Raw genomic sequence first — 16,683 nt, forward strand, 5'->3', positions numbered from 1 at the left:
ATGTATTCGAATGACTACGTTGTCGTCGTTGTATAGAGTTGACTGTGTAGATTGACTAAGTGGATTGACTGGGTGGATGACTGCGTTGTACTACGTGACTGACTGACTATAATAGCTAATACTGCCCTGCGGCAACTATAGCTAGTCATTGAAGTGCGTTGATTTGGCTGTATTTGACTCCGTTGCGTTGATTTGACTGACCCTGGCAAAGTGGCTGTTTTTGAGCCTATTTTGGGTGGGCCAACTTGCGTGTTGGGCCAAGATGTGGTAAGTTACGTTACACCGAGCGCGGACGTGGGACCGAGGCGACCTGACGGGACTCACCAGGTGTAAAACGTTCTTGCTCTGTTCCCCGGCCCGCACGCATCAGAAATTTGCTAAGCTGCGACTACCCCGTTGCCTTAAGAATTTTGATTTGACCTGAAATGCCATGCGATCACCTGAGGTGGTAAGTAAGTCAGTGAGGCCGGAGATTGGACGGATGGGCGAGCCCTCAACCGCAACCAACCGACCGTACATACAGTAGTAGTACATGGATGCAAACGAGGTTGAGCTGAGGATTCCTCGTACCACCAAGTAGTTGACGAAAATTGCGAGACGGGGTGCAACACTGCAACTGGAGATTTATGGAGAACAAAAACCATCCGTGGATACGTTTGTGACCTTTGCCCGCCCCCAATCATTGAGGAAGGAGGGCACAGGAGGGACTCTCCAGTACAAAAGTTGCGGCGCAGTGGGAGCAGTCGCCCTCTCTGGACCGGACGGGCCGATTGCAGCGATTGCAGTGGCCGTTGCTTCCGGTGCTGTGGAAGTCTAGATGATTCTGGCTTCGTATTCGTATGTACAGTACAATGCAGTACAGTACACGTACGTATATTACATACATAAGGTACATACATACACTAACATAAGGGTAGAATCTCACTATCGGCCTCGAACCCTCCAAGCTCGCCCAACTTCGCCGACGTGAGAGGCTTGGACCATTATTTACTAATCGATGAAATCCCTCATCTGTGGAAAAGGGCCTGGTGAGACAGGACCAAATGTGTACTGCTCACAGGGATTGATCCCTGAAACCCCTCCAGAACTTCCCCTGATCTGCGCGGCAGTTCCAGGTTCCCACGGGACGACCATAGGGTTAGCGTGGTCCCAGTCCATCTGAACCCCACGCTCAGCTCCACTGCGCTCGGTTCATGCAAGACGACAAACTCCGGGATTTCACACTCAAAGTCTGCTTTCAGGTGTATATATAGGGTCCCTAAAGCCTGCCGCTGTGCTGACAGCTCGGTGATCTAGGAACATTGATGATACATGAAGACATATGCATCCCTAACTTGCCGCATGCTCAACAGGTGCGATACATCTTCTTTCTAGACTATCACGGATACGATAGATACATCACGTCAAACGACCTGGGAATGGAGAAGGGAACGCCGAAATCTCCGTCGACAACGCCCAGCCCTATAAGTGGAGACGGATACCGCTCGCCTACAAATCACAGCCTGCTTTCAATACAATACAGTGACTACACTACAGTTGGCGGATGCATTGGGCGGGCGGCGACTTGTGATGAATCATGTTCAAGGCAAGCCGGATCCCACGAAGGAGAGATCGATGGCAACCAATGTTACCGGCGGGGCGAGGTATTGTACCTGATTAGCCTCAATGCTATTCGCCCTAACTGAGAGATCCCTCGATCACCAACTATCGAGTTTTGAGAGGTCTGCCCTTGCAGGGGATCTCTGCGGCAGGACGTTGGCACAGGCTCCACCCTGCATGTTCTGACCAAATGTTTGGGGAGTTGTGTTTGACTGCCTGCGAGTTGATCCGATGGCATGCGGCACTGCGCCCTGGGCAGGCGGCAGTTGTCGGGCGCCGCGGGTCTGTTTCCAAAGCCTAATTGTTGGAGCGAAGGTTGCTTAGTGGACCGGACAGACGCCTGCAGCTGCACGCACAGCCTTGACTATATCCTAACTTCGGTTTGGGTTAGACGCCGTTGGGGGTTTCGGACGCGGCAGTGTCAAAAATCGGCTCCGGAATCTCTCGCAAGCGCGTGGCTTGGGGCCTGCTTCCTTGGCCTCCATAGCAAGACCCATCAAATCCAAGATGTCTTTCTCGCCCGCCAACAATGATGGCCGGGCTTCGAGTCGAGGGGAGCCAAGCTCCCTTCGACAAGTGTGAATCTAAGGTATGCCGGTGAAACCCACACTTGCTTCATGGCTGCTGCTGTGGTACTAGTACTCACCACTGCACAGTACACAGTGCACACAAAGTACCTGACCTCAGGGATTGCGGTCAGCGTCTCCTTCGAGTGGCGTAGCTTAAAGACACACCCTCCTATTCCCGTGCATTCCTGACTTTGGATGCGCCAAACGTGGGCGTCTCCAAGATCGCAACTCCAGAATGTATGATGATCCCTGCAGTGCATCACTTGTGCCAAAGGCTAAAACTGTGTTTGGTCCGTACCTCAGCCTCGTCTTGTCGTTGTCTTCCGGTGTTGCTGTGCACGATCGTCGTGGTTCACACTCAGAGTCTGATTTGATACCTTCGCGTTTGCCCAATTGGATGAACCAGGTGAAGAGAATTGTTCGCAGACCTACGGTTGTTCCGAGCACCCACAACAATAGGTATCCGTGTCAGGTGCCTCCTACTACAGCTCACTTCTTCAGCTATCCGTTGTGACGCTTTTTCACGAGTCAATGGAAGGGTGCAGGGCCAGGTTGTTTCAAGCCGTGACCAGCCAGTCATCAAGGCTGCTCTAGGTTGGCGGCCGAACTGCGTCACTTCAGCCTTACCTGATCCTGGAGCTCTGCCGTTTCATTGTCTGCCCAATGAAGCTGCAGGGCGAGTGAATACTGGGCGATCTGTTCACGTACGTAGCGGATTGTCCTTGCAGGTTACTTGGCTCCTCATGGACTTGCAGCCTCGTCGGGGGACGTATAGATGTACGTACCTTATATACCGTACTCAGTATTGTATGTACAGCACACCACAGCTGCGCCTTCCCAGCCTTGTCTCCCGTCCCTTGTACGTGTGTCCAGTGCGGGGAAGTGAGCCGGCCTGGCCCGGGGATGAACAGAACAAGATGACAATATAACGTTGATCATATGTGGATAATTACTTGACAAACTATCATTCCGGTCAGCGACGCAATGTCCAGAAACACCATCTTTATCAGCACGTATTGTATCAACGGCGCAGTGGCACAACTTCATGTCCACCAAGATGATCGTTGCCTTGACTCCATCCACCGCAAGACAGGTGCGTCAGTCTGTATCCCATTTTCACTGTTCGTGCCTAGGACATCGTCAGCCATGCATCTTACTTTTCACAAGGGCACACAGAAAGGGAGAGGTGGTGGTCAGCCATCACCCCAATCACTCTTAACGTAGCAGGCACCTCCAAATGGGCACTGGCGCACACAGAGTGACACTCTAGTCACTAGAGTCTAGTGTATTGCCGTGTTTGGTTGGACGGGCGGCTATCCGCGATTGCGTGCAGCTATGCAGCTAGGAATCACGGCCCATCATTGGCCTGTTGCTGTGCTGAGGTCCGTGTCACTCTGACAGGGCACAGCACAGCACACATCTTCTGCCTGTTTTGGGACACTGGCGGTAACATTTTGTCGTTCGTTCACCCTGCTCGTCGCTTGTGTGATTCTCCCACTTGGCTCGAGGATGGAGTGACAGATGTGGTGCAGGTGTAAACCACCGCTAGACCGGTTGTAGCGTCCTAATGACTGCTGACTGGACTCGAAGTCTGTGCTCCGATGGTGATTGCCTGTTGGTTCGATAATTGCCAGGCACGCAAGCGCGTATCTGTGAAGTGAATCTCGTAAAGACGACCAAGAAACAGGGCATTTGCTTAATAAGATCGCTTTGGATGGAGTTGGTCTTCCAGTCCGTCCCTCGAGATGACGGCTGCATGGGATCGAGATTGCTGCAGTGCTGGTCTTCTGGAAGAAAATAGCGCGGCCCAAGGATCTCTAGGCTCCCGGGTTTCTCGTGATTACCACGCGAGAGAGGGATGGTTAGGTAAGGTAGCAGCTGCACGCTGCAGGCCAGGGCTGGCAAGCGGTGCTTCTTTAGGTACTGTAGTTCCCATTATTTTTAGGCATGTTGGGTGGCGTCCCATCTATCCGTCGTGATCAGGTTCGTCCAGTGAGCAGTGCGCGTCTGCGTTCGTGCCTACCGGGCGTTGGGCGCAGTGCGGTTGCATTGCAGTCGAGAATTCCTCGATTGTTACCAGGTATTCTGCACACGCCCCCTTCTTATCAGCATAGCGACTGAATCTGAGCAACAGCATCTTAGCCGGAATTCCCTCAAGGACAAGCAAATTGTAGGTACCCAATTCAACTTACAAACTTGAAGACCAGTCTCCTGTCAATACCGTAGCCCCGCACGGTGTGCCTCACCACCACACTCATGATCACGGGCCTGGCAATTGACATGCCGGTCACCGATATATTTCAGGCAGAGCAAACGGGGCCGTTCTACTGCCAACCGACAGCTGACAGCAAGTGTATGTAGATATTTCGTCGGCACACCATCGCATGCCCCCTAGCCTTTCCGTGTTTGTTGCCGTCTTGTACCTATACCGTTCAGTAACATTTTCAAATCCATTTCTGTATGTATTGTACTGTATTATACTGTACAAATACGGATACAATACGGATACCTTGGAGCTTGGTAGGGCCCCTTGAGACTTATGGCTGATGACGTCGTGGGGTGCGGTGGGGTACCGGACATGCCCGACGCGTCCAGCGCCAAACGCGGGGAACACGACAGCCTCGGTGTCTCTTCTCCAGCGCTCACAATCGAGATTCCTGAGGGACGTCCATTACGTCAAGTTGTTCATGATTTCCTACCATCTCTTTCCGAAGAAAAGTTAATCGCCTTGGATTTGAACACGCATTCAGGCTTGCAGCACACTTGGGAACATGCAATGTCTGGGCCGGATCCATGGATGTTGAGAGGGGTAGGGCCCAGACGTAGCCCGCCCTTAATGCAAGCGCCGCAAGTGAACGCCCGCCTCCCCAACAAGCCCATACCCCACTTGTAACACAACCCGGGACTTACGGAACCCATCCCTAACTCGTCGTCGTCAAGTCCGTTGACATATCGCTGCCCAAACCTAGAATTATCATGATGAACATCGCTACCGAAGCAGCTGGTTGTCGACAAGCCCAAAATCGGTACAGACCTTTACGCAAACTTATACTCTATGATTACCGCCCCCTCCCCCTCGCCCCCGAGCGCCCCTCCTCTGTTCTTTGCGCATATTGTCCCGTAACTTGTCTACGGTAGACTGTAGGTGTCGCGATGTCTCTTCCTGCTTACTCCTTCCAAGAATCGAATACCACTGAGTGTATTTGCTAAGTATGGAAATCCGGTACTACTCCTCATGATATGGCAACCACTTTGCATGTCACCGCGAGGACGAGGAACTTTAAAGTACAATGCATCCCTCGGCCATTGCAGCTGGAATGATATAACGAAGTTCGGAGCATTTCCCTTTTGTGTAAGCACGTAAACATAGGTAGGTATATACACTATATGAGCTTAGGCTGGGGAGGTCCGGCAGGGCAGGATGGGCCATGAAGGAAACAGAATCAAGTGAGTAAACAACAGGCAGTTCCATCTGTGATACACATACCTTACGAGACTCGTAGTAAGAGACGACGACCTGGCCGTTTCTGAAGAGGTCTTTAGGAGGCGCCAATAAAACGGATAAGGCTACCAAAGCAAGAGCAATTGCTCTATGCGTATTAGGCCATAGAAGATAATCATATTGGATAATGAATGCTTACAGTTGCTGACCGCAGCTCCCATTCTGGGGATTACATTAACTCAGCAATTGTGGTAATGCAGTAAAGACTACTTGTAAAGAGTTTCCGGCCTCGGTGCATCACACAAGGCAGAAGATGCGATGTGTTTCTATATCGCCTCGGAGAACACGATGTGAGTTGAAGACTCTGGGCTGAACCCAGCGCCATTACCAAGATAACAAGCATCCATCTATACTGGTTCCTTATGTTCGACCAGAGACGCTCGGCTTGCTTGCTGTGTTCTGAGTCGAGCCTAATTTGTATTCCTCGATGCCCTCCATGTGTGTATGACTCTCAGCGGATAAGGTTTCTTGTAATCTAAGCTGAGTCGTCCAGCAGTCCAGCCTCTTCCCCGTCATCGTGGGCAGACCGAATACAGCTCGCTCCCGAAGTCCCAGCCCCCCCAGTCCACAGGCCGCGGCATGAACCTTGGTCCTGTCTGCGAGCAAGCTAAAACTGAAATCCGTGGAATGGTGCCATCGTCCTGCCGGCTTGATACCTACTGCATTTCCTTCCGTCTTCGAACTTTGTACACTTAGACCGGAAGCTCAACGAATCGGGAGTTGGGACATTTGAACTGTTGAGAGGAAAAGGATTTGGAGGAGGGGGGGGGCGCGCGGTTTATACTGACTTGAAATATATGGGCTGGACTTGCCAAATTTCTGCGGCATCTATGGAGGGAAAGAGCAAGGCGTCATGTACCGAGAGACAGTCCAGGTGTTTGTTAGCAAACATCTCCACCGCTGCGCATGGGCAGGAACGTACATGTCTTTTCTCAATGGGGGCACAAACCCGCGTCATCATGATCTTCAGTGGCATTGACTACACCGGTCACGACAAGATCCTCGTTTGAGCCCCCGGTCTACAAGTCGAGTTCATACCAAATTGCAGCTCCACGACTTACTATTTCAGTTGAGTGTATGTCACTTCGATGCGATTTCGGTGTTAAGATGAAATGAAGGCTACATCCAACGGCATATGCGAAAAATCAGTCACTGGAAGCTTCGGAGACTTGCCGTCTAGTATGGGCCGGTGACAATTCAAGTTCGATGTAGCCATGATGTACGTACATCTTCAGAAGTTCAGCACTTGAACGTCCATCAACTTATACGTTATACTAGTAGTCCTGAGTATAAATCGTCCGCCACTGGCGCGGGCGGAGTTCCCATTGTCATCTTTGACATCAATGTAGTGAATCGCCGGCCAGTGGTATAAGATATATCGCTATTCTCATTGGCGGAGGTATCGGGCTCAATGTTCCGTGTCGCGAATGGCTAAAGCGGCTTTGTTGTTGAGGGAGTGCAGCTGGAGAAATTAGAATCTTGTTGAACTGCTGGTGTCGTGGAGCCAAGGGACTCGGAGGAAACAGACCCGAAAAGCAACATTCACCCGACGTCAAGGCCATTTCACCTCTCGCTTGCGCGTAACGTCCCACACGGGTTGTAACCCCCGCTCTCGCCCATCGACGATCACAACATCGCACTCCACAGCAAACAGAGATTGGAGTCAATGTACAATACATGGCAAGCACGCAACCTGGTTTCGGGTTAAACCAACCCGTCGCGCCACTTAGTACCCCTTAACGCCTCTAACTACAATGGCGAGCCGCGAAGGTACGCGTTAACATATACGGAAGGAGAACATCAAGGAATTGTTGACTGACTAAGCTTCTTATTGACTTATTCACGTCATTTCTCGGCACTATTCGTCTAAAGAATATGCCGCCGACTAGGTAAGGGACGAGAACCGAAGCTACTGCTGCAGTCCCGGGAGACAAGTACCGATCCAGGCACCTCGTTGGCATTCAACGACAAATCGGCGGCTTTAGCTTCGGTAATATGGACTGACGGTAATACCATGACTCGGACATATAATAATCGACTTATACAAGCAGGTTCGCGCGTCCTGTACGTACATGCCAGAGGTCCAGAGCCGTTCGACGATCGATTGTGTCTGTGGGCCCTTTATAGGAGCCACTGGCAGCCGGCCACAACCAACATAGACAAGACCACACGATGGCGCCCTTGACCGCGTCCCTCTTCTCCCTTTACCTTCTCGCTCTCCTGGGCCAGTCGGCAAACGCCCTCCATGTAACCAACTCTAGCTCCTCCTCAGCCGCCGTCCACTGGCTAGGTGTCAAGCCCTCGCTGAATCTGGGCGCTACCTTTGGACTTCCATGGCCAAGGGGTGCATACTTCCCAAACGACACGACTTTCTTGGTTTCGGACTCTTCAGGTCAGAGCATAGACCTGCAGTCCTGGGCGACAGGCTACTGGCCAGATGGCTCCTTGAAATGGACAGGCCATGCCATCCCAGCGTCGGACTCGGTCCCTCAAGGCTACACGGTCAAGGCAGTTCCATCGTCCCGCAGTTCGACTCGGAGCAACTCAGCCCTACGACGGAGAAAAACATCGGGTGTCACCGTGACCGAGTCGGCCCAACATATCAAGGTTGACACGGGCAAGATCTCGGTCTCATTTCCCAAATCCGGCAACGCCGTCATCGACGAGATCAAGACTGCAGCCGGCAAGAAGGTCGGCAAGAACGGACGGTTGGTGCTCCAGTCACAGGACGCCGTATCCGCCACGTCCGACGTCCGTGGTGAGATTTCCATCAACTACTTCAACTTCCAAAGCCGCATTAGCAATGTCAGTGTCAGCGACTTGACTTCAGTGCGCACCCTTGTTACCGTCAAAGGACAGCACTCACCGTCGGACGGCTCGTCACATGGCGATTGGCTGCCTTTTGTTTTGAGATTCTACTTGTATGCCAACTCCAGCGCCATCAGGCTTGTGCACAGCCTTGTGTTTGACGGGAATGCGACAAGCGACTTCATCACCGGCGTCGGCGTCCGTTTGGATGTTCCATTGGAGGGAGAAGAGCAGTACAACCGCCATGTGAGGATTTCAGGGGTAAACGGTGGCTTTTTCAACGAAGCCGTGCAAGGAATCACCGGGCTGCGACGCGATCCAGGGAGCGCTGTCAGAACGGCCCAGGTTGCAGGGGAGAAACTGCCTGACATCTCTACATGGGCCACCACCGTCTCGTCCAGGATGCGCTGGATCCCCACTTGGAACGACTACAGTCTGAGTCAACTCTCTTCTGACGGCTTCACCCTCCGTAAGCGAACCAAGGCCGGACAAAGTTGGCTCAACATCCCAGGCGGCACTCGCTCCGAAGGCCTTGCATACCTTGGGGGAGCCACAGTCGGCGGCCTTGCTGTTGGTCTGCGAGACTTTTGGAAGCGATACCCTACCGGCCTTGACATCACCAACGCCGCCTCCGACACTGGGTCTATCACGCTGTGGTTGTACAGTCCTTTGGCGCAGCCGCTGGATCTCCACCCTTACCACGACGGCTTGGGTCAAGAGGACTATGCTGATCAGCTTGATGCCCTCGAAATCACATACGAAGACTACGAACCTGGATTCGACACGCCCTATGGAATTGCTCGGACCAGCGAGATTTCACTGTTTGCATTCGAAAAGACGCCCCCAGGAGAAACGCTCTCCTCGCTCGTCAAGCATCTCAACAACCCGCCAGTGCTCGTAGCCACCCCAGAGCACATCAGGGACTCCAAGGCGCTTGGAACGTACTGGGACCTTCCAAACAATAGCACCCAGGCCGCCAGCACGATAGAGCACCATCTGGACTTCTTTGCCAAGTTCTACCAGGGCCAGGTTGAGCAGCGTAGATGGTATGGATTTCTCGACTACGGCGACTTCATGCACACGTACGACGTGGACCGACACATGTGGCGATACGACATTGGGGGGTATGCATGGGATAATTCGGAGCTCTCGCCCGATCTTTTTTTCTGGCTGTACTTTTTGCGCACCGGCCGCGAGGACGTCTACCGGTTCGCCGAGGCGCTGACCCGCCACACGGGCGAAGTCGACGTCTACCACATCGGCAAGTGGAAGGGGCTGGGAACCCGGCACGGCGTTCAGCACTGGAGCGACAGCGCCAAGCAAGCCCGCATCTCGCAACCCCAGTATCGCAAGTACTTTTACTATCTGTCTGGGGGCGACGAGCGCGTCGGGGAGCTGCTCGAGGAGCTTCTCGACACGGACAAGACGTACGGCGTCTTGGACCCCAACCGCAAAGTCCGCACCGACGGATGGACGCCTTCCCCGGGCTCGACCGTCGCCATCGGCCTCGGCACCGACTGGTCCGCGCTCGCGGCCGGATGGCTTATTGACTGGGAGCGACGGACGCCACGCTGGAACGAGTCCAGGACCAAGCTCATCAACACCATGGCCGGCATCGCCAATCTCACCAACGGTTTCGTCACGGGCTCTGGATTGTACAACCTAACCTCGTGGACGCTCGGTCCTCCCCCGGCAGACCCAGCCAACCGCGGCAACGTGTCCGTCTCGCATCTGTCCGCCGTCTTTGGTCTGGTCGAGGTGGTTTCGGAGCTGATTGAGTGGTTCGGCGACGAGGAGCTGCCCAAGGGGTTTAAGTCGGCCTGGCTCGACTACTGCTACTACTTTGGCGCGCCAAAAGCCGAGCAGGCGGCCCGCTACGGCGTCAATTTTGGCACGCTGAACCTGTATCAGGGCCACTCCCGCCTTACAGCGTACGCTGGGCGCGAGCGCAACAACAAGACCATCGAGTACCGTGCCTGGAAGGAGTTCTATGGCACGGATGGGCTTAAGGAGAGCGCCCCCTGGAATGCGACGCGCGTCGGTGGGAGCAAGGTGTTGATCCCGGTGGATGAGGCAAGCTGGCTCGCCACCAATGATGTTGCGCAGTATGGTTTGGCGGCCATTGAGAACCTCGCCTTTGCGGGAGATGAGTTGGCAAGTTACCCCTGATGGCCGGGGAACTTGAGGGGTCTGGCCCTGTGCTGAATAAGGGGGAGGGGAAAAGAAGAGAGATGGAGCCGGATCTTGCAGCGAGGAAGCTTGTAACAAGCCCTACTTGGTACACTAGCTAACTAATTGGGTAGGTAGGATATAGAAGAAGTTCGATTGTACATACACAAATTCTCTCGTAGCCTCCGTGACATTCCCTCAACCTTCAAGTTGACAGTGCCGATCTACAGCCAGAGTCACTGAGCATCAGACTTGCGTCAGACGATAGGCTTGCTAGGATCCTGCATGAACGTGACGTTGACAGTCTGACAGCCGGTCGGAGGAAACGAAAGGACATTGCTCCCGTCCAAGACATCGCCGAGATAGTCCAGCGCCCGCTGGCGCCCGTTTGTGAGTTCATCATTATGGCCCCCCCAGTGGTTGCGGTGATACAATATCCGTGCCCCCTGACTACACAACCAGTCTACCAGGTTGTCCGAATCCTGTATCGGCGCCATCTCGTCTTGAACGGCCTGGTACAAGAACACAGGCATATTCGGCACGCCAAACCCCCCCAGCACGCCCTCCCTGGCGAACATGTCGACCATCTCCGGGGTTTCCAGGTCGGCCCGGCCGCCGATGAAGTACTCAAACACGTTCACGTACGAGTAATACAGCAGCGACTGCCACCCGCTCATGTAGCTCGCCCAGAAGAACTCGGTCGCGTTGTACGGCCCCGACGGAAACAGTCGGCTGAGCACGTACTCGCGTTGCTTTGGATACTGGCTCGTGATGCCGATGATGCCCTGCACCAGGAGGCCCGAGACCTGGGTTTGGGCGAGGATCTGGGCGGCGTTCATGGCGGCCATGGGCGCGACTCCGCCAATGGCGGCGCCCACAATCTTGTTCTTTAACCCGGGAGCGTATGTGGCAGCGAACTCGACGGCAGCCTCGGTCGCTGACGCCCCGTTGCTGTATCCCCACAGGGCAACGCGGGTGTCGGTGAAGCTCAGAGGGGGCTCAAGCCGGCGGGAAGCCTCCAAAACGGCCCGGATCGAGTCGAGCGTGATGTAGCCGGCGATGATGTTGGCGCCGTACGAGGCCAGTGGGCCTTCATAGTCCGGGACGGCTACCCACCAGCCCCGTTTCAGAGCCGCTGCCATCTCGCCGTAGGGCTCGCCCCATTGTAGTCCGAAACTGGGGCTCGCGTCGAGACAGGAAGTGTCGTAGGGAAGCTGGTACGAGAGGATCCTCAGGGTGCAGTTCTTTGTGTCTGCAGCTCCCGTGCCATTGCTGCATGGCTGATGAGCAGGCATGAAGACGGTTGTGACGCCCCAGGTGGCGTTCTGGTGGCTGTCGGTCGAGCGAAAGAGGACCTGGAACGTATCCACAGCGTTTGCAATGGCTAGTGGCGTCGTGTTGTAGGCATGCTGCCGAAGCCTCAAGAGTGTGCCAGGCTCTGTGGCCTCCCATCCTTCAGGGGGCGAGTACCAGGGGTCGGTCGACGGGAGAGGAAGATAAGTCCACTCGTCGGCGGCTTGGACAGCTTTAGCCATGCCTTCGGTGGTAACCTGCCATGCTGCCAGGCTACCGGCCACAAGACAGCTCCAAAGAAGCCAGTATGTTTGACACCGCATTCTGATCATAGGGGCCAGACTGTGGTTGTAGAACTTGTACGGCTGTCTTCGTGAATTCCCAGTGAGAAACGTCAACGATAGCCAACCCAGGGCAGGGGTCTTGGCTACTAGTATGTAATTTAGACCGGCAACCAAAAGAGCCTGAGTGAGTTCATGATCCCGACAGCGTGGCCGAGGTGTAACCGGGTATGACCGTCGCTAGGAAAGAGAAGAAGTCCATACACCAGGTATCACACAGCGGATGTCCCTACGCTTACGCGTGGATTTCAGCAGCATTCAAAGCAACATTGGTTAATTCGGATGAGCCGCGGGATATGGACTTTCTAGAATACATTAGCAGTCATTTATCAGATGACGAGGGTGGGCTTGAGGGGGTAATCTGCCAGTACTTGCGTTCGTAGTACTAATCGTTCGAAGTCCTGCTAGGCTCTCCATGTGCCATCAGATACAAGAGGTTCGGTAATGGTAAGTCACTAACAGGCAGCCTGGAGACGTGGGGAAGACGGGGGGAACATGTGTAGATCAACCGGAACAAACCGAGCCGTTAATATCGGGATAATATGTCTGCAATTGGCACGATAGCGGATAGTACCTACCTAACTTGAAATAAGTGACCGTTATCGCCAGGGATCAGAGGTGATCAGACAAAGCGCTTCCCCAACAAGACTCGGAGTTTTCATGACCAAGTTTCCCCTCAACTTGGAAATGCACCGTCTCTGCATCGACTGGCTCAACGAATGGGACTCGGAGGGTTGTTGGTACCATGGTAGCGGAAGGTTTCAATAATGCTGGCATCATTGTATCTGTAGTGAGATTACCCAAAGCCCTGGTGAGGTCAATCTTGGACGATATTCCCACATAAGGTCGGTACGTAGTGTAGGTATGTAGTCCGTAAATCAGGTACGGTCCCAAGCATTCTAGGTGAGTAGATGTATCCAAGCCATCGTAGACGGCTAAAAATAGGGGACTACCTACGTATACACAATATAGGTAGGTACACAGATGATTGACACAGCCAAATGGAGACGCATACAGATCGATGTTGGCGTCACATCCAATTGGATAATTGGATGATCGGATGATTGGTAGCGATTTAGTGAAACATTGCAAGCAAGAGACTAATTGAACCGGCAGAAGGAATCGGGATCGAGTCTTGTATGACATGAACACATTCGGTTGAGATGCATGTCATTGACATGGCATAGCAACTAAAGGTAGGTACATACATAAGAAATAGGAGAGGTCTCTTTACTCTGCTGATTTTCCACCAGAGAAGTATTGAGTATTGAGACCTGTGCACAGGGAGTTGACATATATCTTCTTTGGACCCCGTCCGGTATGCGACTGTTCAATCTTTCTCTGCTCGCGGGCGCCCTGCTACCCGGTGCGCTGGGCGTGGAAGCGGCCGATGCTCTTCCGCCGGCACCAGGCGTACAGTATCTCTTCAACGCCAACATCACGGTCGGTCTATCGGTCGACGTTGGTCCCATTCCGGCAGGCAATGTCACCGTGATTCCTATTATCGGGGGCGCTGTGCTGGGGCCCAAACTATCTGGTGTGCTTTTTCCCATTCATTCTTCAAAATTTGAGATGTCCCGACAATAGTATGAAACTTACTAGATTTGCGTATACTTACACGTGTTGAAGGCAAAATGCTGGCCCTCGGCGCAGACTGGGCGCTGTCAACACCGCAAGGGGCTTTTTATTCCGACATACGCGCCCAGATCCGCACCATGGACAATGTGAATATTTATGTCCAGATGGCGGGTCTCATGGAGGGGACAAATGGCACGATCCACGTGCGAACGACATTCCAAACAGGGAGCAAGAACTACGCGTGGCTCAACACGGCCTTTGCTTTCGGCACCATGCGCGCGTCCAGCACTGGTTTTGTCGTTGACATGTGGCATTTGACCACGGGTTGATACCCTTTCATTTTCGTCAATTGGGCCACAGACCACTGAGAACTCAACGGTTGGGATGGACCGGATGGTAAAGGCCTAAAGGGAAGGCACTCGGGTTCAGGGTTCAAGATCATATCAATCTTCCACAGTTCCACTAGTGGTGCAAATACTTTCTACCTTAATCACAATGCGGTTTTCAAGTAACTTAGACTGATTACGAAAATGTAACATCTTAGTCTTCTCTGTATCGTTTCTCCCTGAAGTTCGTGCGTTTTCTGAGTCAGGAGCCAGACTACTGTACAGTTTCCAAGAGTCATGAGCCAACCGAACCTTAGTCCGCCTATACTATCTCTATGGCAGTAAGCAAGCGTCACTCATTATAGCTAAGGCCTGGTCTTCAACCTCCTTCAGGACCTCAGGAGCCGTCCTTGGGGGGGGGGGGGGGTCCAACCCTAACCCTTTGTGGAAATTTTCAACTTTCACAGTTTCACTTTCCTTCGAACTCGCACTTGATCATCTTCATGGCAACCGCATCACACTCTAGGCCAATCCGTGGCCCGCAAACATGCACTACATCAGGTTCTTACGGGCGCCCGAGGTCGAGCAAGGGGAATCTCGGTCGTCCCTGAAACTCGTGCTAACCGTCACCACCGATCTCGGCGACGCTTACCTCGCCCCTCACAACCCGATCGAGCTTGCCGTGATAGGCGCGTACACGGAGCGCAAAGACGGGGTGGACCGGCTCACTCCAATCAACCTATCCCTGGGTTGCACCCTTAGATGGCGGGCTGGAATGAGAGTGCTCAAGTTTGAGGTTCCGCTACCCGCGCAGCAGCCCGTTGAGACGATTCAGGTCCGACCTGCAAGCCGGGAACTGACCGCTCTCAGTACCACCGACATTATTAGCGGCGGCCAAGGGTGGATCATGGCTGCATATGCAGACATACAACACAGACAGAGTGATACGCACCCGGCTTCTGTGTGTTTCCGCAGCCTGAGATTGCCTACCCCTCCGACGGGGGCGGGTAGCCGATTCGAAGCGATGCAACTCGAAGAAGACATTGGCATGAGCATCGCCCGCCGCATATGGGATGGAGGGATCGCGGCCATGTCGTTTGTCGCCGCCATCTGCTCGGATAACATACCCCAAGAGTCTAGCACAACAGCTCTGCCAACGTTGCGCACCATCCTGCGGGGCCAGCAGCAACGCCCGTTGAATATCCTGGAACTTGGCTGCGGTATTGGGACCCTGGGCATTGGTATGGCACGGATTCTGTCTCTGATGGGCCGGGAAAGAGCGACGACCAACATCCTCATGACTGACGTCCCCGAGGCCGAAGCGCGGGCGCGAGCAAACATGGCGCGCCAATCCGACGCTTTGAGAGAAGGGCCCGCGACGCTCGATTTTGAGCCATTAAATTGGGAGGACGGGCAGCATGGCATCTTTGGCGAGAAAGTCAGGTCCTGTGCCTGGGACCTCATAATGCTCAGCGATTGCACCTACAACACCGACACCTTGCAACCCCTGGTCAAGACGCTTACTGCGCTGCACAGCCAAGGGTTGCAAGGTTGCCACGCCGAAAGCTCGGTTGTGGCGAAGGTTCTTCTAGCAACGAAGCCCAGGCATTCGTCCGAGAGCATTGCGTTTGATTTGATGGCCGCCGATGGGTGGGTTGTCCGAGAGAAGACGGTGCTGCCACTCCCCGTCCTCGACGGCGAAGGGCAGTCCGTCGAGGTGTATCTTCTTGAAAAGGAATGAAAGAAAGGTTGAAGAAGATGGCTGACGCACGCCCGATGCAACGATGTGTTGGATCATGGATGGGGTTGTATCATGGCTATGATGCCGGAGGAAGAGATCTTAGGCATTGATCGTAAATCTGTTTGCCCGTTCAGCTCCAAGCGTGTCTCGGACTGCCTTTGTTGGGGAAAACCCCTAAGCCAAAGCCAAGGTACTACCATTCCTCATATCACCCAGCCCAGGTTAAGTGACTGTTGCGAAGTGGCCAAGTGGTGCACCTTCTACACCGATCACATGCTGCCCCCTAAATTTGCGGTTCACCAGATGTTTCATTCTCCCAAATTGCCCACTCAGTCAATATTCGAAGAATGGCATGTGTTGAAGAAAACGTAACACCAAGTAAGTTGATAACTCCCTGACTAGGCAGGATCAAGGGTCCTTCATGTTCGCAACCCAACGATTTGACTAAACGTGTTCAACTTTGCCTCCTGAAGCAGTTCTCAGGACGTTCAGAAATGCCTTCAGCCACGCAGAACATGACCGTGTTAAACGAGCAGATAAAACATCCACAAACGTAGCTTGCAGTCAATGCCAATTGCATGTCAAGGTTCGTTGTCAGCGTTGACAGTTGTTTGAGGTCGAGGAGTCGTGCGTGGACCCATCGCCAAGCTATCGCCAAGCTGATGAGAAATGCCTTGGCTGTCATTGGCTAGCGTTACAAGCGCTGCAACCAATTAGAAAACCCGCGATGACCCGATCAGGCTGGAGCTGGGGTACC

The 16,683-nt window shown here is 53.6% G+C and overlaps 4 protein-coding genes across 4 annotated transcripts; 3 read left to right on the top strand and 1 right to left on the bottom strand.

The window, feature by feature from the left end:
* Positions 1-7,596: 7,596 nt before the first annotated feature.
* N656DRAFT_181932 (uncharacterized protein) lies at positions 7,597-10,776 on the top strand. Its single transcript, XM_064808774.1, has 2 exons — positions 7,597-7,660; positions 7,722-10,776. The coding sequence occupies exon 2, from the start codon at positions 7,843-7,845 to the stop codon at positions 10,645-10,647; it is 2,805 nt and encodes a 934-aa protein (XP_064668400.1). The 5' UTR covers positions 7,597-7,660; positions 7,722-7,842; the 3' UTR covers positions 10,648-10,776.
* On the bottom strand, positions 10,729-12,586 carry N656DRAFT_781138 (lipase 1). Its single transcript, XM_064815526.1, has one exon. It carries the CDS (start codon positions 12,261-12,263, stop codon positions 10,905-10,907), a length of 1,359 nt encoding a protein of 452 aa, XP_064668401.1. The 5' UTR covers positions 12,264-12,586; the 3' UTR covers positions 10,729-10,904.
* A 1,134-nt stretch (positions 12,587-13,720) lies between these two features.
* N656DRAFT_781139 (uncharacterized protein) lies at positions 13,721-14,509 on the top strand. The gene has a single exon (XM_064815527.1). The coding sequence runs from the start codon at positions 13,916-13,918 to the stop codon at positions 14,186-14,188; it is 273 nt and encodes a 90-aa protein (XP_064668402.1). The 5' UTR covers positions 13,721-13,915; the 3' UTR covers positions 14,189-14,509.
* A 162-nt stretch (positions 14,510-14,671) lies between these two features.
* Positions 14,672-16,251, top strand: N656DRAFT_781140 (uncharacterized protein). The gene has a single exon (XM_064815528.1). The coding sequence runs from the start codon at positions 14,733-14,735 to the stop codon at positions 15,924-15,926; it is 1,194 nt and encodes a 397-aa protein (XP_064668403.1). The 5' UTR covers positions 14,672-14,732; the 3' UTR covers positions 15,927-16,251.
* The last annotated feature ends 432 nt before the right edge of the window (positions 16,252-16,683 follow it).

The sequence above is a fragment of the Canariomyces notabilis genome (assembly GCF_033297395.1).
Source record: "Canariomyces notabilis strain CBS 508.74 unplaced genomic scaffold N656scaffold_17, whole genome shotgun sequence".
Taxonomy (NCBI): domain Eukaryota; kingdom Fungi; phylum Ascomycota; class Sordariomycetes; order Sordariales; family Chaetomiaceae; genus Canariomyces; species Canariomyces notabilis.

Excerpts from the sequence above, each read along its gene's own strand:
- N656DRAFT_181932 (XM_064808774.1), top strand. The coding sequence starts at position 7,843 with ATGGCGCCCTTGACCGCGTCCCTCTTCTCCCTTTACCTTCTCGCTCTC.
- N656DRAFT_781138 (XM_064815526.1), bottom strand. The coding sequence starts at position 12,263 with ATGCGGTGTCAAACATACTGGCTTCTTTGGAGCTGTCTTGTGGCCGGT.
- N656DRAFT_781139 (XM_064815527.1), top strand. The coding sequence starts at position 13,916 with ATGCTGGCCCTCGGCGCAGACTGGGCGCTGTCAACACCGCAAGGGGCT.
- N656DRAFT_781140 (XM_064815528.1), top strand. The coding sequence starts at position 14,733 with ATGCACTACATCAGGTTCTTACGGGCGCCCGAGGTCGAGCAAGGGGAA.